This window comes from Saimiri boliviensis, chromosome 14 (genome assembly GCF_048565385.1).
Source record: "Saimiri boliviensis isolate mSaiBol1 chromosome 14, mSaiBol1.pri, whole genome shotgun sequence".
Lineage (NCBI taxonomy): Eukaryota > Metazoa > Chordata > Mammalia > Primates > Cebidae > Saimiri > Saimiri boliviensis.
Window position 1 is genome coordinate 35,971,784 of NC_133462.1, and position 26,302 is coordinate 35,998,085.

Sequence of the window (26,302 nt, forward strand, 5' to 3'; positions counted from 1 at the left end):
GAAACTCCATCTCAAACAAAAAGTTCTGGAAGTGAATGATAGGGATGGTGGTACTTGCATAACAGTGTGAATGTGCTTAAGGCCACCGAACTGTGCACCTACAAATAGCTGAGATGGCACATTTTATGTTGTAAGTAATAATAGGACAGGTATGGACTCTCACTTTGTTGCCCAGGCTGGCGTGCGGTGGTGTGACCTCAGCTCACTACCTCTACCTCCCAGGTTCAAGCATTTCTCCTACCTCAGCCTCCTGCAGCAGGGATTACAAGTGCATGCTACCACATCTGGCTAGTTTTTCTATTTTTAGTAGAGAGGTTTCACCATGTTGACCAGGCTGGTCTTGAACTCCTGACATCTAGTGATCCACCCTCCTTGGCCTCCCAAAGTGCTGGGATTACAGGCATGAACCACCCTGTCACGCCTAAAAATGGCTTTTACATGTTTAAATACTTGAGAAGAAAAATAAAAAGAGAAATTGTCTGGGCGAGGTGGCTCACGCCTGTAATCCCAGCTACTCAGGAGGCGGAGGCAGGAGAATCACTTGAACCCGGGAGGTGGAGGTTGCAGTGAGCCGAGATCGCACCACTGCACTCCAGCCTGGGAGACAGAGTGACACTCAGTTTCAAAAACAACAACAACAAGCCGGGCGCGGTGGCTCAAGCCTGTAATCCCAGCACTTTGGGAGGCTGAGGCAGGTGGATCACGAGGTCGAGAGATCGAGACCATCCTGGTCAACATGGTGAAACCCCGTCTTTACTAAAGATACAAAAAATTAGCTGGGCATGGTGGCACGTGCCTGTAATCCCAGCTACTCGGGAGGCTGAGGCAGGAGAATTGCCTGAACCCAGGAGGCGGAGGTTGCAGTGAGCCGAGATCGTGCCATTGCACTCCAGCCTGGGTAACAAGAGCGAAACTCCGTCTCAAAAAAAAAAAAGAATTCATACATTTTAGAATTTGCTTTTTTTTTTTTTTTTTCCCCCGGCTTTGCCCTTTGTGGCCGGGCGCGGTGGCTCACGCCTGTAATCCCAGCACTTTGGGAGGCGGAGGCGGGTGGATCACGATGTCAGGACATCAAGACCATCCTAGCTAACATGGTGAAACCCTGTCTCTACTGAAAATACAAAAATTAGCCAGGCACGGTGGCAGGCACCTATAATTCAAGCTACTCAGGAGGCTAAGGCAAGAGAATCACCTGAACCAGGAGGTAGAGGCTGCAGTGAGCCGAGATTGCGCCATTGCACTCCAGCCCAGGCAACAACAACAAAGGAGCCCTCTGCACAGGGTGGGCAGAGTGGAGATCCCAGAATCCTACAACACTCATGTCTCAGTCCCATTCCTGGCTCCCACAAGCTCTGCAAGCCGCCTGCACCCGAGGCTCACCGCACTCCTTGAGGGGCTCATCCGACCAGTCCCGGCAGTCTCTAGCTGAGTTGCAGACTTTGTCCAGGGTGATGCATTCGCCGCTGTGACACTTGAACTTGTTGGGCCCCTCACACAGTGTCACTATGAGAGCCAGAGAGAGGAAGGAGGAAGGTCAGGTGTGTCTGAGCTGCAGTCTGCTTAGCACTCATTCACATAATAGTTCATTCACACAGGAACGCATGCAAATGGATTCATTAAGAAAACATGGCATGTTGTGATGGCTCACACCTGTAATCCCAGCACTTTGGGAGGCCGAGGTGGGTGGATCACCTGAGGTCAGGAGTTTGAGACCAGCCTGACCAACAAGGTGAAACCCCATATCTACTAAAAATACAAAAATTAGCCAGGCATGGTTGGGGGTGGCGCATGTAGTCCCAGCTCCTCGGGAGGCTGAGGCAGGAGAATTGCTTGAACCCAGGAGGTGCAGGTTGCAGTGAGCCGAGATTCCACCACTGCACTTTAGCCTGGGTGACAGAGCAAGATTCAGTCTTAAAAAAAAAAAAGTTAGGCCAGGCTCGGTGGCTCACACCTGTAATCCCAGGACTTCAGAAGGGCCAGGTAAGCAGATCACTTAAAGTCGGGAGTTCGAGACCAGCCTGATCAACATGGTGAAACCCCCTGTCTCTATGGTAGAATGGGCTGGTGTATTTTGTACTTTTGTAAAAATACAAAAATTAGCTGGACGTGGTGGTGGGCACTTGTAATCCTAGCTACTCAGGGAGCTGAGGCAGGAGAATTGCTTGAACCCAGGGGGTGGAGTTTGCAGTGAGCTGAGATTATGCCATTGCACTCCACCCTAGGTGACAGAGTAAGACTCCATCTCAAAAAAATAATAGTAATAATTCTACACTGATGAACCTCTGGTTGCTATAGATTTTGCCAGTAGACGCTACTGTGGAAGCTGAAACGCTGGTCTCTGCTGCTCAGATGCAGTTGTCTCCTGGGTACAATTATCTCCTGCCTACATTTCCAAAGGTGGCGCTGTTGCTTTGGGAATTTGGGAAAATGCTTTCTGTTGCAGTGTGTACATCAAAGACACAAACTCTGGACGCAGCAATCTTATGAAATCTCACAGTCCTGAAAACTGTGCTATCATTATGCACATTTTTTTTTTTTTTTGAGGCGGAGTTTCGCTCGTTACCCAGGCTGGAGTGCAATGGCGTGATCTCGGCTCACCGCAACCTCCGCCTCCTGGGTTCAGGCAATTCTCCTGCCTCAGCCTCCTGAGTAGCTGGGATTACAGGCATGTGCCACCATGCACAGCTCATTTTTTGGATTTTTAGTAGAAAAGGGGTTTCACCATGTTGACCAGGATGGTCTCGATCTCTTGACCTCGTGATCCACCCGCCTCAGCCTCCCAAAGTGCTGGGATTACAGGCTTGAGCCACCGCACCCGGCCCATTATGCACATTTTTTAGAAAAGTAGAAGTGACCTGTAATCCCAGCAGTTTGGGAGGCCGGGGCCGGCAGATCACATGTGGTCAGGAGTTCGAGATCAGCCTGGCCAACATGATGAAACCCCATGTCTACTAAAAATACAAAAATTAGCTGGGCGTAGCGGCGGGCTCCTGTAATCCCAGCTACTTGGGAGGCTGAGACAGGAGAATTGCTTGAACCCAGGAGGCAGAGGCTGCTGCAGGCTGAGATCACACCACTGCACTCCAGCCTGGGCGACAGAGCAATCTCCAATGTCAAAAAAAAAAAAAAAGTAAGGCTCTGGGAAGTCAAATCACTTGTCCAGGGATACACAGCTGGTGCAGAGCTGACCTGGGACGTGCCCTCTGACTTCACAAATTATTTGTGAACAGGAAGGCACGGAGAATGGGGGATAGGAAACCAGATGGACGGCGCTCACCGTTAACACAGCCGACTTCATCGCTCATGTCCTTGCAGTCATTCTCCTGGTCACACTGGCGGCTGCCGTGGATGCACTCTCCATCAGAGCACTGGAATTCGTCAGGGCGGCAGGTGGCCACAGCTGGAAAACAGGGCAGAGTATTGATTTTCTCAAGAAGGGACACCAGAGAAAAAGGACCAAGACCTTCAGCTGGGCGCTGCTTACACCTCTAATCCCAGCACTTTGGGAGGCCAAGGCAGGAGGATCACTTGAGGTCGGGAGTTGGAGACCAGCCTAGCCAATATGGTGAAAACCCGGCTCTACTAAACATAGAAAAATTAGCTGGGCACTGTGGCAGGAGCCTGTAGTCCCAGCTACATGGGGGGCTGAGGCAGGAGAATTGCTTGAACCTGGGAGGTGGAGGTTGCAGTGAGCCGAGATTGTGCCACTGCACGCCAGCCTGGGTGACAGAGCAAGACTCCATCTCAAAAAAAAGAAAGACTAACTGGGCATTAAAGACAAAGTCTGCTTTGGGGACTGCCCCCTCTTCAATGTTATCAGAAAGACTGAAAACGACATAAAATGGACCGGGCGTGGTGGCACACACCTACAGCCTCAGCGGCTTTGGAGGCTAAGGAGGGAGGATCACTTGACCCCAGGAGGTCAAGGCTGCAGTGAGCTGTGATTGCTGCTGCACTCCAGCCTGGACAACGGAGCGAGACCCTGACTCAAAAAGAAAAAGAAAGAGACCAGGTGTGGTGGCTCACTCCTGTAATCCCAGCATTTTGGGAGGCCAAGTTGGGCAGATCACCTGAGGTCACGAGTTTGAGACCAACCTGGCTAACATGGTGAAACCCGTCTCTACTAAAAATACAAAAATTAGTTGGGTGTGGTGGCGGGCACCTGTAATCCCAGCTGCTTGGGAGGCTGAGGCAGGAGAATCGCTTGAACGCAGGAGGTGGGGAGGTTACAATGAGCCAAGATCACACTACTGTACTCCAGCCTGGGCAAAAGCAAAACCACACCTCAAAAAACAAATAAACAAACGAAAGAAACAAACATGAAATGGGAATGCTTTCTTGGCATGTGGTTCAAAATCCACTTCAGCACCTAAGTCACTGCCTGTCCCACACCTTCGGAAACCTGGGGACAGGTGATGGGGCATCCCACCCCCTGCCCGGCCCCTCCCTGCCCCCAGCCCCGCCCATACTGCAGTTCTCCTCGTCAGACTTGTCCTTGCAGTCGGGGTCGCCGTCACAGTGCCAGCCAGAGTGGATGCACTCGCCACTGCGACACTGGAACTCGAAGGCCGAGCAGGGGCCATTGTTCTGTTGGGACACGTCAAGAAGAGCCCCACAGTGCTCCGGCCACTCATCCGAGCCATCTTCGCAATCGGGGTCGTTGTCGCAGGCCCACAGCTGAGGGATGCAAGTGGAGCTGTTGCAACGGAAGCTGGCGGGGCCGCAGGTGACCGCCGGGCAGGAGACCTCGTCTGAGCCGTCCAAGCAATCTGGTTCTGAGTCACAGAGGAACTGCTGGGAGATACATTTTCCATCGTGGCAGCGAAACTCGTCCTGGGAGCACGTCTTGGGGACTGCAGGGAAGGAGGGGCCGAGACCACTGTCACCATGAAGTCCTCCTGACACCAGCCCATTCTATAGCCGAGGATGCTGCCACAGAGAGGCCAGGGCACTGGAGAGGCGGGCTGGGAGGCAGTCAGAGGCCCTGCACTCTGATGAACCACTGCTTTCTCTGTGCCTCAGTTTCCCCATCTGTAAACATCTCCCAGCACTGCTACCAGGACTGGTGCGTTAATAGGCATAAAACTGTTCAGCTGAGATCTCAAGATGGCAGCACCATTTATTTATAGGATTGCTGCCATTATTTGGGGTTGAGTATCCCTTCTCTGAAACGCTTGGGAACAGAAGCATTTTGGATTTTCATTTTTTTTTTATTTTGGAATGTTTTCAGATTTGGAATATTTTTCTGGATTTTGGAATGTTTTGAATTTGGAATGTCTTTAATGTCGTGGGCAAGTACTGACTATCTGGACCCGTGGCGTGGGGCTAACAAGAATTTACCAAGACAGTTGTAGGTAGGTACAGCCGGGCTCAGTAGCTCACGCCTGTAATCCCAGCATTTTGGGAGGCTGAGGTGGGCAGATCACTTGAGGTCAGGAGTTCAAGACTAGCCTGGCCAACATGGTGAAACCTCATCTCTATTAAAAATACAAAAATTAGAGCCGGGCGTGGTGGCTCAAGCCTGTAATCCCAGCACTTTGGGAGGCTGAGGCGGGTGGATCACAAGGTCAAGAGATCGAGACCATCGTGGTCAACATGGTGAAACTCCGTCTCTACTAAAAATACAAAAAATTAGCTGGGCATGGTGGCGTGTGCCTGTAGTCCCAGCTACTGAGGAGGCTGAGGCAGGAGAATTGCCTGAACCCAGGAGGCGCAGGTTGCGATGAGCCGAGATCGCGCCATTGCACTCCAGCCTGGGTAACAAGAGCAAAACTCTGTCTCAAAAAAAAAAAAAAAAAAAAAAAGGCCGGGCACGGTGGTACACCCCTGTAATCCCAGCAACTCAGGAGGCTGAGGCAGGAGAATCGCTCAAACCCAGGAGGCTGAGGTTGCAGTCAGCCGACATTGCACCACTGCACTGCAACCTGGGCAACAGAGACTCCATCTCAAAAAAGAAGAAATTTAAAAAGGGCAGCTGTAGGTCAAGAAAGACAGATTTATTCCAGAAAGTAGGAAAATACATGGCAAGGAAGCAACGGGCAGGTCGGCAAGAGAGGAGCTACCTGCCAGGAGACAGAGGCTTGCCGAGGGTTTTGTAGAATGATGCTGATGCTGTGGGCTGAAGAGGGCTTTGTGCAGTTCTGACAATTCCACAGTTGTAGTGCTAATGCAATTTTCTATCAGCTGAGGTGTCTCGTAATAGCTGGGCACAGGAAGATGGGGAGTTATTTACACAGGAGGGCTGTCTGTTCTGGACCATGAAGAAAGGCAGGCAGAGTTTTGCTCTTATCCCCCAGGCTGGAGTACAGTGGCACAATCTTGGCTCACTAAAACCTCTGCCTCCCGGGTTCGAGCGACCCTCCTGTCTCAGCCTTCCAAGTAGCTGGGATTACAGGATGAGCCACCGCGCCCAGCCCTACCTGCCTTCCTTTATTGCTTTCCCTTGGTTTGGCCAGCCTGACTTCCTTTTCCTAATTACGACTCCACACTTAATAGTGGTTGAATACCTGAAATCCTTAAATCCAAAATCCAAAATGCTCCAATAAGCATTTCTTTCTAAATGTCAGTACTGAAGAAGTTTCAGATTTTAGAGCGCTTTGGATTTCGGGTTTTTGGATTGAGGATGTGCCGGTTGTATTAAGACAGCCAAGACGCCCAGCTTCAAAGCCTATTTCTGTTCATGATTCTTGACCTTGCTCCTTGGCAGAACTTTCTAGCTTTTTCCCCTTCGTGGTTACGTGGGTCACTGAGGTGTGGCTAGCCAAGTGTCACTATGTGTTCAGCCTCACGGGGCGACTGGCCGGCGGGGATCACAGTGGCTTGCCAGCATGTGTGCCAGGTGGCCAGCCCTGGGCAGGGACAGCCTCCCTGACTGTGCTTGACAACCTGAAGAGGTGGCACCATCCCCACTCTGTAATGCCTCCTGGCCAAGGGAAGGTTTGAGGGGCAGAAGAAGCTTGGTATGAGCCCTCAAGAGATGGAGCTCGGGGTGGGGCAGCTGGCCTGCAACTTGAGCAGGACCACATAGGGACAAAGTCAAACTACTCCCCAGAACCCAGACGGGCTGGTAGCAAGGGCAGGGCCACACTTACGGCAGCCTTGCTCGTCAGAGCCGTTCTCGCAGTCCACTTGGCCATCGCACCTCCAGAACTGAGGAATGCAGCGGTTGACACGGCCCCCACAGCTGAAGTCCTCGGATCTGCAGCTGACAGACACTATAGGAGACACAGGATTGAGCTGTCACTCAAAGAAAAGACCCACTGAGGCCGGGTGCAGTGGCTCATGCCAGTCATCCTAGCACTGTGGGAGGTCGAGGTGGGTGGATCACCTGAGGTCAGTCTGGCCAACATGACAAAACCCCATCTCTTCTAAAAATACAAAAATTAGGCCGGGCGCGGTGGCTCAAGCCCGTAATCCCAACACTTCGGGAGGCCGAGGCGGGTGGATCACAAGGTCAAGAGATCGAGACCATCCTGGTCAACATGGTGAAACCCCGTATCTACTAAAAATACAAAAATTAGCTGGGCGTGGTGGCGCCTGCCTGTAATTCCCCCCAGCTCGGGAGGCTGAGGCAGGAGAATTGCTTGAACCCAGGAGGCGGAGGTTGCGGTGAGCCGAGATCGCGCCATTGCACTCCAGCCTGGGTAACAAGAGCGAAACTCCGTCTCAAAAAAAAAAAAAAACTACAAAAATTAGCTGGGTGTGGTGGCAGGTGTCCGTAGTCCCAGGTACTCAAGAGGCTGAGGCAAGAGAATTACTTGAACGCAGGAGGTGGAGGTGCGGGGAGCCAAGATTGCGCCACTGCACTCCAGCCTAAGCAACAGAGTGAGACTCCATCTCAAAAAAAAGAAAAAAAAAAAAGACCCCTGGCCTCGCCAATCCTGTCTTTTATTTATTTAGTTATTTATTTTATTTTATTTTTTTTAAAGACGGGGTTTCACCATGTTCGTCAGGCTGGTCTTGAACTCCCAACCTCAGGTGATCCGCCTGCCTTGGCCTCCAAAGTGCTTGGATTACAGGTGTGAGCCACCACGCCCGGCCCTGCCAATCCTGTTTTAGCAAAGGAAAACCCCCAGAACTTTCAAAAGAATGTCAATCCCAATTTTTTTTTTTTTTTTTTTTTTTAGTAGAGATGAAGTTTCACCATTTGGCCAGGCTGGTCTCAAACTCCTGGACTCAAGTGATGCACCCACCTCAGCCTCCCAAAGTGCTGGGATTATAGGCATGAGCCACTACTCCTGGCCTCCAATTTTGTTTTTGAGACAGAGTCTTGCACTGTCACCCAGGCTGGAGTCTGGAGTGTAGTGGCTTGATCTCAGCTTACTGCAGCCTCCACTTCTTGGATTTAAGCAATTCTCCTGCCTCAGTCTCCCAAGTAGCTAGGATTACATACACCCACCCCCATACCTGGCTAATTTTTTGTATTTTTTTTTGTTTAGTAGTAGAGATGAGGTTTCACTATGTTGGCCAGGCTGTTCTCGAACTCCTGACTTCATGATCCGCCCGCCTTGGCCTCCCAAAGTGCTGGGATTACAAGTGTGAGCCACCTCGCCAGGCCCCCATTCTTTCTTTTTTTTTTTTTTTTAATGTATTTATAATTTATTTTTTAGAGATGGGGGTGTCTAGCCATGTCACCCAAGTGGCCCTCAAACTCCTTGGCAAAAGCGAAGAGCTGCCTCAGCCTCCAAGGTAGCTGGGACTACAGACACGAGCCATTGTGCCCGGCCAACTCTACCCTTTTCTGAGTCAAAACAAAGGGCACTGGCAGGGCGCGGGGGCTCACGCCTGTAATCCCAGCACTTTGGGAGGCTGAGGCGGATGGATTGCTTGAGGTCAGAAATTTGAGACCAGCCTGGCCAACATGATGAAAACCCGTCCCTCAAAAAACAAAATACAAAACAAAACCCAGAGGGCATTTAATGAAGCTTGTTAAAAATTGGACATTAGGCCGAGTGCGGTGGCTCATACCTATAATACTTTGGGAGGCTGAGGAAAGAGGATCGCGTGAGCCCGACAGATCAAGGCTGCAGTGAGCTATGATTGTGCCACTGCACTCCAGCCTGGGAAACAGAATCAGACTCCATCTCAAAAAAAAACAAAAAAAAATAGACATTAGGTTATGCAAAGTTTTGGAACGAGATAGAGGTGGTGGCCACACACCATTGCAAATGTATTAATGCCACTGCACTAGTTAATTTCATGTTATGTGAATTTCATATCAATTGAAAAAAACAATAAATTCATTTAATCACTTTAAGGAAAGCTCCAGTAATTCCTTCTCTCCCCACCTTCCAACTTATGAATGAATACATCAAAATCCACTGGCCACTTTTCCAGCTGCCATCATCAAAAAGGGGTTAAGAATGGTGTCACAGGCCAGCGTGGTGCCTGTAATCCCAGCACTTGGGGAGGCTGAAGCCAGTGGATCACTTGAGACCAGAAGTTCAAGACCAACCTGGCCAACATAGTGAAACCCTGTCTCTATTTTTTTTTTTTTTTGAGACGGAGTCTCCCTCTGTCGCCAGGCTGGAATGCAGTAGCACAATCTCAACTCACTGCAACCTCTGCCTGCCGGGTTCCACCGATTCTCCTGCCTTAGCCTTCCGAGTAGCTGGGACTACAGACACGTACCACCACATCCAGCTAAGTTTTTTTTTGTATTTTAGTAGAGACAGGGTTTCATCATGTTTGCCAGGATGGTCTTGATCTCCTGACCTCGTGATCCGCCGGCCTTGGCCTCCCAAAATGCCGGGATTACAGGTGTGAGCCACCACGCCCAGCCAAAACCCCATCTCTATTACAAAACAAAACAAACAAACAAAAAGCAGCACATCACGCCCAAAGGGGACTCACAGCACGTCTCCTGGGATTCATCAGAGCCATCCTGGCACTCTGGACGGCCATCACAGACCCACTTGTAGGAGATGCATTTCCCATCTTGGCACTGGAACTCATTTCTTTCACATCTGTTGCCCACTGAGAGAGAAAGGAGGAAGGGTCACTCAACACCAGAATCAGAAACTGACCACATTTCCTGTGTCTATTTCCTGCTAACTAAAAATTAGCCAGAAATGTCATCCTATCAGGAGCAGTCTGATTCCCAGGAAATTAACCAAGTGAAACAAATAAAATTTTATGAACCCCGAAATACAGTGGAGGATGCAAAGAAGAAACCCAAGAGAGACTTGTGAACAAAGGCTGATGTTGATTCCAGAACATGGACTCTCTCAGGTATGGGAAAAAAACATTAGAACTTCCATGCACATTAAGCCGGGTGCGGTGGCTCAAGCCTGTAATCCCAGCACTTTGGGAGGCTGAGGCGGGTGGATCACGAGGTCAGGAGATCGAGACCATCCTGGTCAACACGGTGAAACCCTGTTTCTACTAAAAATACAAAAAATTAGCTGGGCATGGTGGTGCGTGCCTGTAATCCCAGCTACTCAGGAGGCTGAGGCAGGAGAATTGCCTGAACCCAGGAGGCAGAGGTTGCGGTGAGCCCAGATCGCGCCATTGCACTCCAGCCTGGGTAACAAGAGCGAAACTCCGTCTCAAAAAAAAAAAAAAAAAAAAAAGAACTTCCATGCACATTAATAAAGAAAGGAAGAGTATTTGGCATATTAAAAACCTGTACTATCCAGGAGATGTGGCTCATGCCTGTAATCCCCGCACTTTGGAAGGCAGGGGTGGGTGGATTGCTTGAGCCCAGGAGTATGAGACCAGCCTGGACAACATGGAGAAACCCTGTCTCTACTAAAAATACAAAATTAGCTGCGAATGGTGGTACATGCCTGTAATCCCAGCTACTTGGGGGGCTGAGGCAGAAGAATCACTTAACCCCGGGAAGCTGAGGTTGTGGTGAGCTGAGATCGTACCATTGCACTCCAGCGTGGGCAACAAGAGCAAAAAAAAAAAAAAAAATTTCCAAAAGTTTTCAGGAGAAAAAAAAAAAAAGAATTATGAAACATTATAAATGTAGAGGCCAGAGAACACAGATTTAGCAGTGAAGATAATCATGTATCTGAAGATCAGATCAAAAGAAATGGGACAGAAACATTAACAAACAATATAATAAGAGCAAACTTTTCCTTGGAAAACTAAGACATGGATTATTAACGTTAAAATGAGAACAAAATAAGTATGTGGAAAATTTCCCAAAATATATTATATTTACACCTTGGAAAAGAGATAAAAATCTTTTTTTTTTTTTGAGACAGAGTTTCGCTCTTGTTACCCAGGCTGGAGTGCAATGGCACGATCTCGGCTCACCGCAACCTCCGCCTCCTGGGTTCAGGCAATTCTCCTGCCTCAGCCTCCTGAGTAGCTGGGATTACAGGCACGCGCCACCATGCCCAGCTAATTTTTTGTATTTTTAGTAGAGATGAGGTTTCACCATGTTGACGAGGATGGTCTTGATCTCTCGACCTCGTGATCCACCCGCCTCAGCCTCCCAAAGTGCTGAGATTACAGGCTTGAGCCACCCCGCCTGGCTCCTGCCAGTATTTTCATTGCAACTTCATGAGAGACCCTGAGCTGGAACCATCTAGCCGTGCTGCTTCCAAATTCCCAACACACGAAAACTGTGAAATCATAAATGTGTTGTTTTCAGCCACTACGTTTTGGGCTAATTTGATACGTAGCAAGAACTGAGTCATTTCCTCCTGTAAGCACAGTGGAAACTGAGCTGTAGATAATTAACACACAACCTAACTTCAAAAGGTATCTTTTTTCTTTTTCTTTCGGACACAGGGTCTCACTCTGTCAGTGAAGCGCAGTGGCATGACTGAGGCTCACTGCAGCATCCACCTCCCAGGTTCAAGAGATCCTCCTGCTTCAGCCTCCTGAGCAGTTGCTACTAGAGGTGTGCACCATCACGCTCAGCTATTTATTTATTTATTTAAGACAGAATTTCACTCTAGTTGCCCAGGGTGGAGTGCAATGGCACAATTTCGGCTCACTACAACCTCCGCCTCCCCAGTTCAAGCGATTCTCCTGCTTCAGCCTATCGAATAGCTGGGATTACAGGTATACACCGCAGAGATGAGGTTACTCCACATTGGTCAGGCTGGTCTCGAACTCCTGACCTCAGGTGATCCGCCCGCCTCAGCCTCTCAAAGTGCTGGGATTATGGGTTTGAGCCAACGCACCTGGCAGTTTTTTATTTTTTATTTTTTTTTATTTTTATTTTTTTTATTTTTTGGAGACGGAGTTTGGCTCTTGTTACCCAGGCTGGAGTGCAATGGCACGATCTTGGCTCACCGCAACCTCCGCCTCCTGGGTTCAGACAATTCTGCCTCAGCCTCCTGAGTAGCTGGGATTACAGGCATGTGCCACCATGCCCAGCTAATTTTTTGTATTTTTAGTAGAGACGGGGTTTCACCATGTTGACCAGGATGGTCTCCATCTCTTGACCTCGTGATCCACCCGCCTCGGCCTCCCAAAGTGCTGGGATTACATGCGTAAGCCACCGCGCCCGGCTTTATTTTATTTTTAAAGACGAAGTTTCGGGCCGGGCGCAGTGGCTCAAGCCTGTAGTCCCAGCACTTTGGAGGCCGAGGCGGGTGGATCACGAGGTCAAGAGATCGAGACCATCCTGGTCAACATGGTGAAACCCCGTCTCTACTGAAAATACAAAAAATTAGCTGGGCATGGTGGCACGTGCCTGTAATCCCAGCTACTCAGGAGGCTGAGGCAGGAGAATTGCCTGAACCCAGGAGGCGGAGGTTGCGGTGAGCCGAGATCGCGCCATTGTACTCCAGCCTGGGTAATAAGAGCGAAACTCTTGTCTCAAAAAAAAAAAAAAAAAAAACCAAATTTCACCATGTTGGTCAGGCTGGTCTTGAACTCCCAACCTCAGGTGATCCACCTGTCTTGGCCTCCAAAGTGCTTGAATTACAGGTGTGAGCCACCACGCCCGGCCCGCAACTTTTTATTTTTATTTTTTATTTTATTTTATTTATTATTATAATTTTTTGAGACGGAGTCTCACTCCATCACCAGGCGCCAGGTTGGAGTGCAGTGGTGCGATCTCGGCTCACTGCAACCTCTGCCTCCTGGGTTCAAGCAATTCTCCTGCATCAGCCTGCCAAGTAGCTGGGACTACAGGTGCATGCCACCATGCCCAGCTAATTTTTGTATTTTCAGTAGAGACGGGGTTTTACCATGTTGGCCAAAATGGTCTTGATCTCTTGACCTTGTGATCCACCCACCTCGGCCTTCCAAAGTGCTGGGATTATAGGTGTGAGCCACTGTGCCCGGCTATTTTTATTTTTTTGTAAAGACAGGGGTCTCACTATGTTGCCCAAGCTGGTCTCAAACTCTTGGGCTCAAGTGATCCACCTACCCACCTCTGCCTCCCAAAGTGCTAGGATTACAGTCTTGAGCCACTGAATCCAGCCCCCTTTATCCCCTTCTACTTGGATGGTTGACCCAGCATATTCATATAGAGTCCCTCAAAGACACAGTAGTAACGAGGTTAGACAGACATTCCTGGGATTCAGTGGCTTTCCAGGCCATTTAACTAGAATGACTTGGGTAACTGATTTAATCCTTCTGGGACTCGGTTTCCTGATCTGTAAAATGGGGGAGAATAGCAGTCTGTATTTCCTAGAGAGTGTTTTGAGAATTAAGGAACAGAACAGGCTAGGCGCAGTGACTCACCTCTCTTATCTCAGCACTTTGGGAGGCCAAGGCAGGCAGATTACCTGAGGTCAGGAGTTCGAGACCAGCCTGGCCAACATCGTGAAACCCTGTCTCTATCAAAAATACAAAATACTGGGCCAGGTGCAGTGGCTCAAGCCTGTAATCCCAGCACTTTGGGAGGCTGAGGTGGGTGGATCACGAGGTCAAGAAATCAAGACCATCCTGGTCAACATGGTGAAACCCCGTCTCTACTAAAAATACAAAAAATTGAGGCCGGGCGCGGTGGCTCAAGCCTGTAATCTCAGCACTTTGGGAGGCCGAGGCGGGTGGATCACAAGGTCGAGAGATCGAGACCAACCTGGTCAACATGGTGAAACCCCGTCTCTACTAAAAATACAAAAAATTAGCTGGGCATGGTGGCGCGTGCCTATAATCCCAGCTACTCAGGAGGCTGAGGCAGGAGAATTGCCTGAACCCAGGAGGCGGAGGTTGCGGTGAGCCGAGATCGCGCCATTGCACTCCAGCCTGGGTAACAAGAGCGAAACTCCGTCTCAAAAAAAAAAAAAAAAAAAAAAAAAAAAATACAAAAAATTAGCTGGGCATGGTGGCGCGTGCCTGTAATCCCAGCTACTCAGGAGGCTGAGGCAGGAGAATTGCCTGAACCCAGGAGGCGGAGGTTGCGGTGAGCCGAGATCGTGCCATTGCACTCCAGCCTGGGTAACAAGAGTGAAACTCCACCTCAAAAAAAAAAAACAAAAACCAAAAAATACAAAATATGAGCTGGCTAGACAGCGAATGCCTATAATCCCAGCTATTCCGGAGGCTGAAGCACAAGAATTTTTTGAACCCAGGAGGCAGAGGCTGCAGTGAGCCCATATTATGCCACTGTACTCCAGCCTGGATAACACAGAAGGAGAGTCTGTCTCAAAAAAAAAAAAAAAAAAAAAGTCCAGGTGTGGTGGCTCAAACCTATAATTCCAGCACTTTGGGACCGAGGCAGGTGTATAACCTAAGTTCAGGAGTTCGAGACTAGTCTGTCCAACATGTCGAAACCCTGCCTCCACTAAAAACACACACACACACAAACACACACACACACACACACACACACACACACACACACACAAATTAGCCAGGCATTGTGGCAGATGCCTGTAATCCCAGCTACTTGGGAGGCTGAGGCAGAAAATGGCACGAACCCAGGATGCGGAGGTTTTGATGAGCTGAGATCCTGACATTACACTCCAGCCTGGGCAACAAGAGTGAAACTCTGTCTCAAAGAAAAGAAAGAAAAGGAAAGGAAAAAGGAAAAGGAAAAGGAGGAAAATAGGGAAGAAGAGAAAAGCAAATGAGTTGAGCTTTGGAATCCGCTGTGGTCAGGAACTCTGCTAATTCTCTGGCCCAGCTACATATCTGTCTAGGATGTCTCCACTGAAGGTGCTTTCGCAATATCGTTCACACCCCACTGACTCACAGCTCAATTTCAAATGTGCTTAAAGGAGGAAATGACTCATTTCTTGTGCTGACAAACCGGGTGGGCGAAAAGCAATTGAGATTCCAGGAGGCTTGCGATAAATGGAAAGTTGGGGCCAGAAGCATTGGCAATAAAGATCTTAAGGGAGGAGTCTCTGATCACCCCACTATGTGACGGCAGCTTTGGTGACCACTAATCCAATGCTGTCACCTCCCTACCGCTGCATAAGGGTCCAGTTTACAAACTAAATGTGTCACCGGGAAAGTGAGTAACACCTGAAGGTCCTTTAAGGAGGGATAAAGAACAATAAAAGGCTGGGTGCAGTGGCTCATGCCTGTAATCCCAGCGCTCTGAGAGGCCAAGGCAGGTGGATCACCTGAGGTCAGGAGTTCGAGACCAGCCTGACCAACATGGTGAAACCCCGTCTCTACTAAAAATATATATGGACAAAAAATTAACCGGGTGTGGTGGTGCATGCCTGTAATCTCAGCTACTTGGAAGGCTGACAGAGGAGGATCGGTTGAGTGCAGAAGCTGGAGGCTGCAGTGAGATATGGATGCACGGTTCACTCCAGCCTGGGCGACAGGGCAAGACCCTGCCTCCAGAAAAAAAAGGGGGGGCGGGATTTAGCAACAGGTGCAGCCAGACAGCAGTTGCCTGCAAAATGAGCTCCCTTGGCCTGGCTAGCAGGGACAGGGTTTAGGAACAGAATAGAACTGAGTGACAGTTCTATTCTGAGTGACATCGGGGAGGTGTCCTCACAGTTGCTGCCCTTCCTGAGCTGAGGCAGGAGAATCGCTTAAAGCTGGGAAGCAGAGGTTGCAGTGAGCCGAGATCACACCACTGTCAGCCTGGATGACGGATAAGACTCCCTCTCAGAAAAACAAAAACAAAAACCAACCTCTATAAATTCTAGCCCTCTGGCCCTCCAATCTCCCAAGTCATGAATGACAAGTCAGGGACAAGGTTATCGAAACAGAAATAGAGAATACACATTTCTGCTTTTTCCCCCAGTACACAAATGAGGTGGTGAACACTTTTGATGTTTTCTTGCCCTATGCTACTGAAGACAGTTGTATGAGGAAATCGGAATTGTAGCTAGAATCATTTCTTTGAAGTGGAAACAAACAAACAAACAATCCCCTGGCTGGAGGGAACAGAGCCAGCTGAAAATGAATGAGAACTCAATTCATCAGCCAGGCACGGTGGCTCAAGCTTGTAATCCTAGCACTTTGGGAGACCAAGGTGGGCAGCTCATGAGGTCAGGAGTTTGAGACCACCCTGGCCAACATGGTAAAACTCTGTCTCTACTAAAAATACAAAAATTAGTGGGGCATGGTGGCATGCACCTGTAGTCCCAGCTACTTGGGAAGGCTAAGGCAGGAGAACTGCTTGAACCTGGGAGGTGGAGGTTGCAGCGAGCCGAGATCACGCCATTGCGCTCCAGCCTAGGTGACAGAATGAGACTCCAACTCAGAAAAAAAAAAAAAAAAAAACAATTGGTTAGTGCTTTTTCCAAACAAGGTGGGTATTTTCCCGAGGGTGATCTCAGCAATAGATTTTGTTTCCTGCTGCTTTTCAGAGAGAATGCCTGACTCTGTCACTGTTTGCTGCTGGTTAGTTACATCTACAGTCCCTTAGCAACAAAAAGCTATTTGCTTGACAGTTGGTACAGAGTGTGGAAGGCAATAGGGACATCAAAAAGCCCATCAAAGCACCAATAGAAGCAAGCAGCAACAGACCCATCTCGAATTGGATATTATCTGGAAGGAAGTCTACGATAAGAGCAGAAATAAGGAACAGAATTCCCTCCTGAAATACCACAGGGGAAGAAAGAAAGGAAAAAAAAAAAAAAAAAAAAAAAAAAAGGAACAGAATACCCCTACAGGTTGTCTGTCTCAACAAAGCTCACCCTCTTTTTTCCCAGTATTCCCTGAAGATAGGCACTTCAGGAAAAGACAAGGGAATCGTCCTGGAACTCCCTAAAGCAGACACAACTCCCTTATTCAAGTTTGGGTGAGCCATTAACATGTTTGACGATGAGCTCCCCACTGTTGCCTGATTTTGATCTAAATGAACGCCTGTGGTTCAGATTTCAACAACAAAGTCCCTTCCTAAAGAAAACTGACAAGAAACGCCCCCCTGGATATGCCTTGAAGCCAGCTAGAGCAGCTAGGAGTGCTAGAAACACACATCACCTAGTTCTCAGAAGCCTGGAGGAAAACATCAGGGGTGTAGCCTCCTTGACAACAGAAGAAATGTCACATTCTCAGTCATCCCGTGAGAGAGAAAACTAAAGTGATGTATCACGAGGTCGAGACATGGAGACCATCCTGGTCAACATGGTGAAACTCCGTCTCTACTAAAAATACAAAAAAAAAAATTAGCTGGGCATGGTGGCGCATGCCTGTAATCCCAGCTACTCAGGAGGCTGAGGCAGGAGAATTGCCTGAACCCAGGAGGCGGAGGTTTCGGTGAGCCGAGATCGTGCCATTGCACTCCAGCCCGGGTAACAAGAGCGAAACTCCGTCTCAAAAAAAAAAAAAAAAAAAAAGACTTCTTAGCAACATTTTCTCTTAAGGAAGAGGCTGATCGGTGAGTGAAATACAAGTTACTCCAGTGCCTCTGTTTATTTTATAAAATTGGGTGGCAGACTTTGGGAGGCTGCAGTTAGAATTGCTTAAGGCCGGGAGTTAAAGAGCAACCTGAGCAACAAACTGAGATCTCATCTCTATAAAACGTTAAAAAAATAAATAAATAAATATAAGAACAATCATGCATCCTCCCTCCCTCTCTGGCCTCCCAGAGGAAACCGGTGTGTTAGTTACCATGTGAATTTCAAGACAGTCGGAAGCTCTCCCTCCAATCAAGGCCAACCCCTTGCCAATGAAAAAAAAGTTTCCTGCCATCCTTGTGATCATCAGGTAACCCCAGTTCTTTTCCAGGCTGGGCTGGTTTTCAGGAGGGAGAGGGCCATGTAGCTATAGTCTAAGGCGAGGCTGTCTCTCTGCAACTAATTCAGAGCTACCTAAAAAGCTCTAACTCAGGATCATGTACCAGCCAGACTCTGTCGAAATCTAAAATCGAAACAATTTTCCCCAAAGGAAAAATCGCCACTTGGACAGCAGAACCGAAGCCATTCACATCCTCTGAAGAGGCGAGGCCACCCCAAGGAGTCGGTCCCAGGGGGTCACCGTCCCACCGTGGCTGAAGATCTCGGCTGCAGACCAAGGAGGGGCGGGGAGATTCTGAGGCAAAGTTTCAGCCTCGGAAGAAACCGAGACCTTGAGGGTGGCAGGGGTTCCCTCTATGAACCTGACCGGAGCTGACGGGGCGAGGGCGGCCCCCAGGACAAGGTGGGGATGGAAGTCTCGCCACAGAGCACGGGGGAATCCGAGGCTTTCACCGGGAGGGCCGGATCAAACCGAGGGCGCCTCCTGTTTGTCGCGGAGGCGGCTCTGGGGTCCCGGGAGTTGTCGCCGCCTCTCTGACAGGAATCGCACAGGGACACGGGGCTTCCGCTGCAACCGCCTCACCCCGGACAAGGTGCGGCTCAGACTTCCGCGCCAGTCCCGCCCAGCTCGTACGCAAGCCCCGCCCACCGGACGCCCGCCTCCGCCTCCGCCGCTTTCCATTGGACGAGGGGAGTGGCTCGAGGCTCGCCTGTTCGTACTGCGACCAATGGGATCCGGGAGGCGGGCCAAAGGGGTGGAGGCAGGGGCGGGTGGGCCCCAGCCCAGAGCACGCGGCGGAATCGGAGGGTGCACCCAAAGCCTGTGGAGACCCCTGCGCCCCTGCCCGCGGGGGCCTCCAGGCACGGCATCCGGGCCTCCAGTCGCCGTCGCCCCCAGAAGGACTTAAGGAGGGGGAGGTCGCTCCTTTTAGGACTGGAGGTCCCCGTACGCCGCTCTGAGTTAGAAAGGAGGGTCCCGGCCGGACGCGGTGGCTCGCGCCTGTAATCCCAGCCCTTTGGGAGCCGAAAGCGGGTGGATCACCTGAGGTCAGGAGTTCGGGACGAGCCTGACTGACACGGTGAAACCAACGTCTATACTAAAAGTACAAAAATTAGCTGGGCTTGGCGGCTTGCGCCTGGAGTTCCAGCTACTCGGGAGACTGAGGCAGGAGAATCGCTTCAACCCGGGAGGCGGAGGTTGCAGTGAGCCACTGCACTCCAGCCTGGGCGACAGAGCTAGATTCCGTCTCAAAAAAAAAAAAAAAAAAAGAGGTTGGCCCCTTACCCGGTGGAGACTTGGGGGAGCCGTGCCCCGTTTCCCCGAAGTCCCTCAGACTCCCTCCAGCCGTTTGGGAAGGACCTCGTGCCATTATCCCACAAGTCTCCCAGGGATGGAGTGGTAATTTTTACAAAATAAATAAATTCCCAAGGGCCCCCCAACCCCGGGGGCTCCTTCTCGCCCTAAGTGGGCGCCTAGAGCAAGCCTTACCTGCAGCCCCCGCCGCGGTGAGGAGCAGGGCGACAGTCCAGCGCAGTTCCCAGCCCCAGGGCCCCATGCTCCAAACCTGTCCCAGGCAGTGTTCCGACCCAGATCACGGCCCTCTGTGTCCTCACTGGAAACCCCAACTTCCCACGACTGCACCCAGGGCTGGCGTCATTTACAGCATTTCAAAGTGAGGTTCCTAGCAGGGGGAGGAGTTTGCAGTGGGGTGATTTTCAACTGTCTTCACCTCACAGCGAGAGGAGGAGTTTCGAACGGCCGATGTGACATCGCCTCTTTAACCCCTGAAGCTCTGACGATCACTCCAGTCCATTGAAAGTGTCGCCAGGGCAGGCGGTTTGAGTTGTTATGTTTGGGTCTCTGGTGAAGAGCTGAGTCCCCCCAAAATTGGAAATGCATCTTCTGAAAGATCCCCCTGACATTTCCCGATTTTTGACTGTTAACGTTTCTTTTCGTTGTCCGCAGAAGGGTAACAACAGCCTCTCAAAATCCTCTAATAGCCTAATGCTAATCTCCTCTCTGCCTCAAAAGGAAAACACCGGAAATGATGGAAACGTCCGCCACTCTCTACATTTGCCTTTTCCTTTCTAGGAATTGTATATAGGTGTTTAGCTTACTTTCGTTGTATATTGTTTTTACATGGTTATTCCAAATCGCCGTATAACCAGTCATCAATAATGAAATTAAATAAAATCTTCACAAAAGTACAGCAAATATATGTATTTTGTTTTTGTTTTGTGGGATCCTGCCGTTGGATGAATTATGAGGATAAACATCTGAAAAATCAGTTGTACAGACACCTGGAATCTGGACATGAATATTGATTTCTCCTTTTAGGAAAAGGAGCTGAACAAACAGAAGGGTGGCTTCCTCTCCCTCAAAGCAAAATCGAAACAAAACAGGGCTTTTCACAGTTGAACTTGAACCCCTAGGCCACAGAGAGCTGGTGGAGAACAACTTTTAGAATTGAGTCTCCGCCGGGCGCGGTGGCTCAAGCCTGTAATCCCAGCACTTTGGGAGGCCGCGGCGGGTGGATCACGAGGTCAAGAGATCTAGACCATCCTGGTCAATAAGGTGAAATGCCATCTCTACTAAAAAATACAAAAATTAGCTGGGCATGGTGGTGCGTGCCTGTAATCCCAGCTACTCAGGAGGCTGAGGCAGGAGAATCGCCTGAACCCAGGAAGCAGAGGTTGCAGTGAGCCGAGATTGCACCATTGCACTCCAGCCTGGGTAACAAGAGTGAAACTCTGTCTCAAAAAAAAACAACAACAAAAAACATAGAATTGAGTCTCCTTGGGGATTTATGGGGTTGCCAGAGGCCTCTTGCCAAAAAGGCACTTTTGAGAAAGTTGCCTGAACCCCACACAGGTCCGGGCAGTCTTGGCAGTTTCCTCCTGGCATGAGGTGGATTTCTCCTGGGTTTTGCAAACTGACTTTGGCAGGGAGTAGTAACCTTTCAGCATGATTTTAGGGAAACCTAGGAGAGGAGGTAGAAAAGGGACAAACTGAACTCTCAGAAGGAAAAAATAATAATGAATCATGGAGAATAATTATTTAAATTATTTTTATTATCTTTTTTTTTTTTTGAGACGGAGTCTGTCTCTGTCACCAGGCTGGAGTGCAGTGGCGTGATCTTGACTCCCTGCAACTTCTGCATCCCGGGTTCAAATTATTCTCCTGAGTAGCTGGGACTACAGGTGCATGCCACCATTCCCAGCTAATTTTTGTATTTTTAGTAGAGATGGGGTTTCACCATGTTGGCCAGGATGGTCTCCAACTCCTGACCTCGTGATCCACCTACTTCAGCCTCCTAAAGTGCTGGGATTTCAGGCATGAGCCACCATGCCCAGCCATAGCATTATGTTTTATTATTATTTGTTTATCATTATTTCTACCCAGGCTAGAATGCAGTGGTGTGATCATAGCTTTCTGCATTGTCAACCCTAGGCTCAAGGGATCCTACTACCTCAGCCTCCCGAATAGCTGGGACCACGGGACTGCACCACCATAACTAGCTAATTAAAAAAAAATTTAAGGCCAGGTGCGGTGGCTCAAGTCTGTAATCCCAGCACTTTGGGAGGCCGAGGCAGGTGGATCATGAGGTCAAGAGATCGAGACCATCCTGGTCAACATGGTGAAACCCCGCCTCTACTAAAAACACAAAAAATTATCTGGGCATGGTGGCACATGCCTGTAATCCCAGCTACTCAGGAGGCTGAGGCAGGAGAATTGCCTGAACCCAGGAGGCGGAGGTTGTGGTGAGCCAAGATCGCGCCATTGCACTCCAGCCTGGGTAACAAGAGCGAAACTCCATCTCAAAAAAAAAAAAAAAAAATTTATAGATGGGGTCTCACTGTATTGCCCAGGCTGGTCCTGAACTCCTAGCCTCTTGCAATCATCTTCCTCTTGCCTCAGCCTCCCAAACTGCTGGCATTATAGGCATGAGCCACTGTGCCCAACCCAGAAGAAAAAAATGATAAGAATTTGTGTCAGTGAAGACTCAGTTTCAGAATTTGGCCTTGGACACATAAATTAGCTTTCTCAACCTGTAAAGGGGCCATCAAAATGCTTGAACCTACTTGACAGTGTCAAGGATAAATTGAAATAATTCACAATCATCTAGGAAAGTTTACAAGGATAGGCAAGTTCTAGGAGATGCTGCAGCATTTATAAATGCGTCCCCATTGAATCCATTCCTTATGCCATTTGTTGCATTAAACAAAAAAAAGTGAAGGCTGGGTGCAGTGGCTCATGCCTGACATCCCAGCACTTTGGGAGGGTGAGGTGGGAGAATCACTTGAGCCCAGGAGTTCAAAACCAGCCCGAGCAACACAGCAGGACCCCATCTCTACAAAAATAGAAAATCAAGCTAGACATGTTGTGTGTGCCTGCAGTCCCAGCTATGCGGGAGGCTGAGGTGGGCGGATGGCTTGACCCGGGAGGTCAAGGCTGCAGTGAGCTGTGGTTGCGTCACTGCACTCCAGCCTGGGTGACAAAGTGAGACTGTATCTCAAAAATAAAGATAAATTTTAAAATGCAACTTAAAGCAATAAATAAATAAATAAAAATTTAAAAAGTCAGTGTCAGGCCAGGCGCATTGGCTCACACTTGTAATCCCAGCACTTTGGGAGGCTGAGGAGGGCGGATCACAAGCTCAGGAGATCGAGACTATTGTGGCCAACATGGTGAAGCCCCATCCTACTAAAAAAAACAAGAAACAAAAAACAAACCAAAATTAGCAGGGCATGGTGGCATGTGCCTGTAATCCCAGCAACTTGGGAGAGTGAGGCAGGAGAATCTCTTGAACTAGGGAGTCAGAGGTTACAGTGAGCCGAGATCAATCCATTGCACTCCAGCCTGGTGACAGAGTGAGACTCTGTCTCAAAAGAAAACGAAAAAAAAAAAAGTCAGTATCTCTGGGTTTTTGTTTGTTTTTTAGACAGAGTCTTGCTCTGTCACCCAGGCTGGAGTGCAGTGGCGTGATATCGGCTCACTGCAGTCTCTTCCTCCCAGGTTCAAGCATCACTACACTGCAGCCTGGGTGACAGAGTGAAACTCCGTCTCAAAAAAAAAAATTATAAGGTATAGTCTCAGTGTGTGCCATGAGTCCACACCTGGTGGTAGGCAGGCCCAGAAAGAGTTTCCAGGAGGGGGGCTCCCTTCCCAGAAGGCACTTGGCTTAAATACTACCCAGAGCTAGAGGTCAGCGCAGGTCTGGAATAGAGCCACAAAAACTCTGAAAAGCACATTTCTGGGGTGCCAAGGCCTGGCCAAGGTTCCAGAACAGCATTTGCCAGGCCCCTGACCCGCCTGCGAAAATCTCAGGGCCTCTTTTCTGCCTGCCACGCATGGACACGGTCATACACGGCCCTGAGACCTGAGTCATGCTGATAAATTTTTCTGTTTCCTGGTTTCCATTTGTGTTCTGTAACTAGCTCATAGGGCTCTTGCGAGCATTAAATTAACATATATAAAGTGATAGCCCAGCGCAGGGGCTCACGCCTGTAATCCCAGCACTTTGAGAGGCCAAGGCTGGCAGATAATCAGGGGTCAGGGGTCTGAGACTAACCTGGCCAACATGGCAAAACCCCACCTCTACTAAAAATACAAAAACCAGCCAGGCGTGGTGGCAGGCACCTGTGATCCCAGCTACTCAGGAGGTTGAGGCAGGAGAATCGCTTGAACCAGGGAAGTGGAAGGTTGCAGTGAGCTGAGATCATGCCACTGCACTCCAGCCTGGGGTACAAGAGTGAGACATCATCTCAAAAAAAAAATATATATATATTTATATATATTTACATATATCACATATATATGTAAATATATATATTATATATTTATATATTTGTATTATATATTGTATTATATTTATATATTTATATTATATGTATTTATATATATCACATACATGTGATATATACATAAATTTATATATAAACATAAATATATGTAAGTATAAATACATATTCTTTATAAATATATTAATATATATGTACATATATATGTATGTGTATATATATATATATATAAAGTGATTAGAGGCCAGGCAAAGTGGCTTAATCGCCAGCACTTTGGGAGGCAGGGGCGGGAGGATTGCTTGAGCCCAGGAGTTGGAAACCAGCCTGGGCCACACAGTAAGACCCTGTCTCTACAAAAAATAAAACCAGTCGTGGTGGCTCACACCTGTGGTCCCATCTACTCAGGAGGCTGAGGTAGGAGGATCGCTTGAGCCCAGGAAGTTCAGGCTGCAGTGAGCTACAATCATGCCACTGCACTCAAGCCCACCCAACAGAGCCAGGCTGTCTCTCAATTAAAAAAAAAAAAAAGTAAGCTGGGCGTGGTTGCTCACACCTATAATCCCAGCACTTTGGGAGGCTGAGGCAGGTGGATTGCTTGAGGTCAGGAGTTCGAGACCAACTTGCCCAACATGGTAAAACCCCCTCTCTAAAAAAAAAAAAAAAAGTGATTAGAGCCGCACTTGGTGCCTAAGAAATACCATATGTGGGTTTTCTTTTTTCTGTGGCTGCTTGTGTTGCAACTGCATTTTTTTCTTTAATCTCTTTAGGGAAGACCTGCCTGTTCCTGCCTTCTTTCTATGAGGGAGTCAGTAAGTGATCCTGCTGTAGAAACTGCTTTAATTGGAAAGTTCCTGAACTCCCAAAGTTAATCCACTACAACTCAGGGTGGGTGATTTCCTTGTTGTAATAGACAGCCCACCTGCCCTCGTCCTCACATTTTCTTCCTCTCTAATTCACTAGGAGGATCCGACCAGAAAAGGTCTCTGCCCCAACCAGCCTGGCTTTGTGACAGAGCTGAGCCATGGCAGCTGTGGCCTGGCCTTAAACCCATCAGTCCACAGAGAAACCATAAGTAACAGCAGAGACCTTGGTGCCTGAGAGTGGGTGGAATTAGGAATCTGGGTTGGCTCAGCCCTCATCAGTTCTCTTCACAAAATGCCCGTAAGTCACTTGAGGACAGACTCCATGGCTTGCTGGAATACAGCAATATTAAAATCCCACAGTGGCCGGGCGCAGTGGCTCAAGCCTGTAATCCCAGCACTTTGGGAGGCCGAGGCGGGTGGACCACGAGGTCAAGAGATCAAGACCATCCTGGTCAACATGGTGAAACCCCGTCTCTACTAAAAATACAAAAAATTAGCTGGGCATGGTGGCGCGTGCCTGTAATCCCAGCTACTCAGGAGGCTGAGGCAGGAGAATTGCCTGAACCCAGGAGGCGGAGGTTGCGGTGAGCTGAGATCGCGCCATTGCACTCCAGCCTTGGTAACAAGAGTGAAACTCTGTCTCAAAAAAAAAAAAAAAAGCTTTTACGTCGGCCTTCTGGCTCGTTTGGCCGTTTGCTAAAAACAATGGCGCTGTCTTTCAGTGACACAGCGGAGTCTCTCGGTGAAGATGCAGAGGTACGTTAAAAAAATTCCAACACATCTGGGAGAATATTTAATGGAAAATCGCTTGGTTAAAACCTAACACTCTTAACAGCGTTCTGGGTGCTGACAAGCAGCTAACGAAGATATGAATGTCAGATGTCACTGACTGGCAGCTTCATTTTGAATGAGGGTCACTGTCTGCCCATTGATAGAGGCCAGATTGTCTTGGAAGTTCCAAAGTTACAACGATTTCTGGCTAGTACCACGAGGTTTACTTGACTGTGGTATGAAAAGCTGATAAGAAAACCATCCAGAAAAAAAGCTCTTCATTTTACAAACATGAAAATAAAACATGTAATTTTGGATTAAAAAAAAAAAATCCCACAGTGGAGGCCGGGCGAGGTGGTTCACACCTGTAATCCCAGCTCTTTGCGAGGCTGAGACAGGTGGATCACCTGAGGTCAGGAGTTCGAGACCAGCCTGTCTAACATGGTGAAACCCCGTCTCTACTAAAAATACAAAACATTAGCTGGGCATGGTGGCGCATGCCTGTCGGATCACTTGAGATTAGGAGTTCAAGACTAGCATGGGCAACATGGCAAGTCCCTGTCTCTACTAAAAAAGAAAATAAAGGGGGCAGGCGAAGGCTAGGGGAGGGATAGCATTAGGAGAAATACCTAATGTAGATGACAGGTTGATGGGTGCAGCAAACCACCATGGCATGTCCTGCATGTTCTGCACATGTATCCCAGAACTTAAAGAAAATAAAAAGGCTGGTGAGGTGGCTCATGACTGTAATCCCCGCACTTTGGGAGGCCAAGGTGCATGACCTCACCTGAGGTCAGGAGT

General features: G+C 48.9%; 1 protein-coding gene and 1 long non-coding RNA gene across 3 annotated transcripts in view; one reads left to right on the forward strand and one right to left on the reverse strand.

Moving 5' to 3' along the window:
• Positions 1 to 19,751, reverse strand: part of LDLR (low density lipoprotein receptor) — a 40,641-nt gene extending 20,890 nt beyond the window's left edge. The window contains exons 1-6 of one of the 2 annotated variants that reach the window (XM_039465794.2): positions 19,555 to 19,751; positions 9,853 to 9,975; positions 7,092 to 7,214; positions 4,470 to 4,853; positions 3,278 to 3,400; positions 1,381 to 1,503 (exon numbers count right to left, since the gene is read on the reverse strand). In XM_039465794.2, the coding sequence (XP_039321728.1) occupies positions 1,381 to 1,503; positions 3,278 to 3,400; positions 4,470 to 4,853; positions 7,092 to 7,214; positions 9,853 to 9,975; positions 19,555 to 19,621 (943 nt within the window). In that variant the 5' untranslated portion in view covers positions 19,622 to 19,751. Of the gene's footprint in view, positions 1 to 1,380; positions 1,504 to 3,277; positions 3,401 to 4,469; positions 4,854 to 7,091; positions 7,215 to 8,967; positions 9,832 to 9,852; positions 9,976 to 19,554 lie in introns of those variants that run through there. The other variant, XM_074384615.1, reaches the window with a different exon arrangement.
• Positions 19,752 to 25,214: 5,463 nt separating this feature from the next.
• LOC120362741 (uncharacterized) lies at positions 25,215 to 25,832 on the forward strand. Its single transcript, XR_005578548.2, has 2 exons — positions 25,215 to 25,486; positions 25,566 to 25,832. It is a non-coding gene; the product is annotated as an uncharacterized LOC120362741 (long non-coding RNA).
• Positions 25,833 to 26,302: the final 470 nt, after the last annotated feature.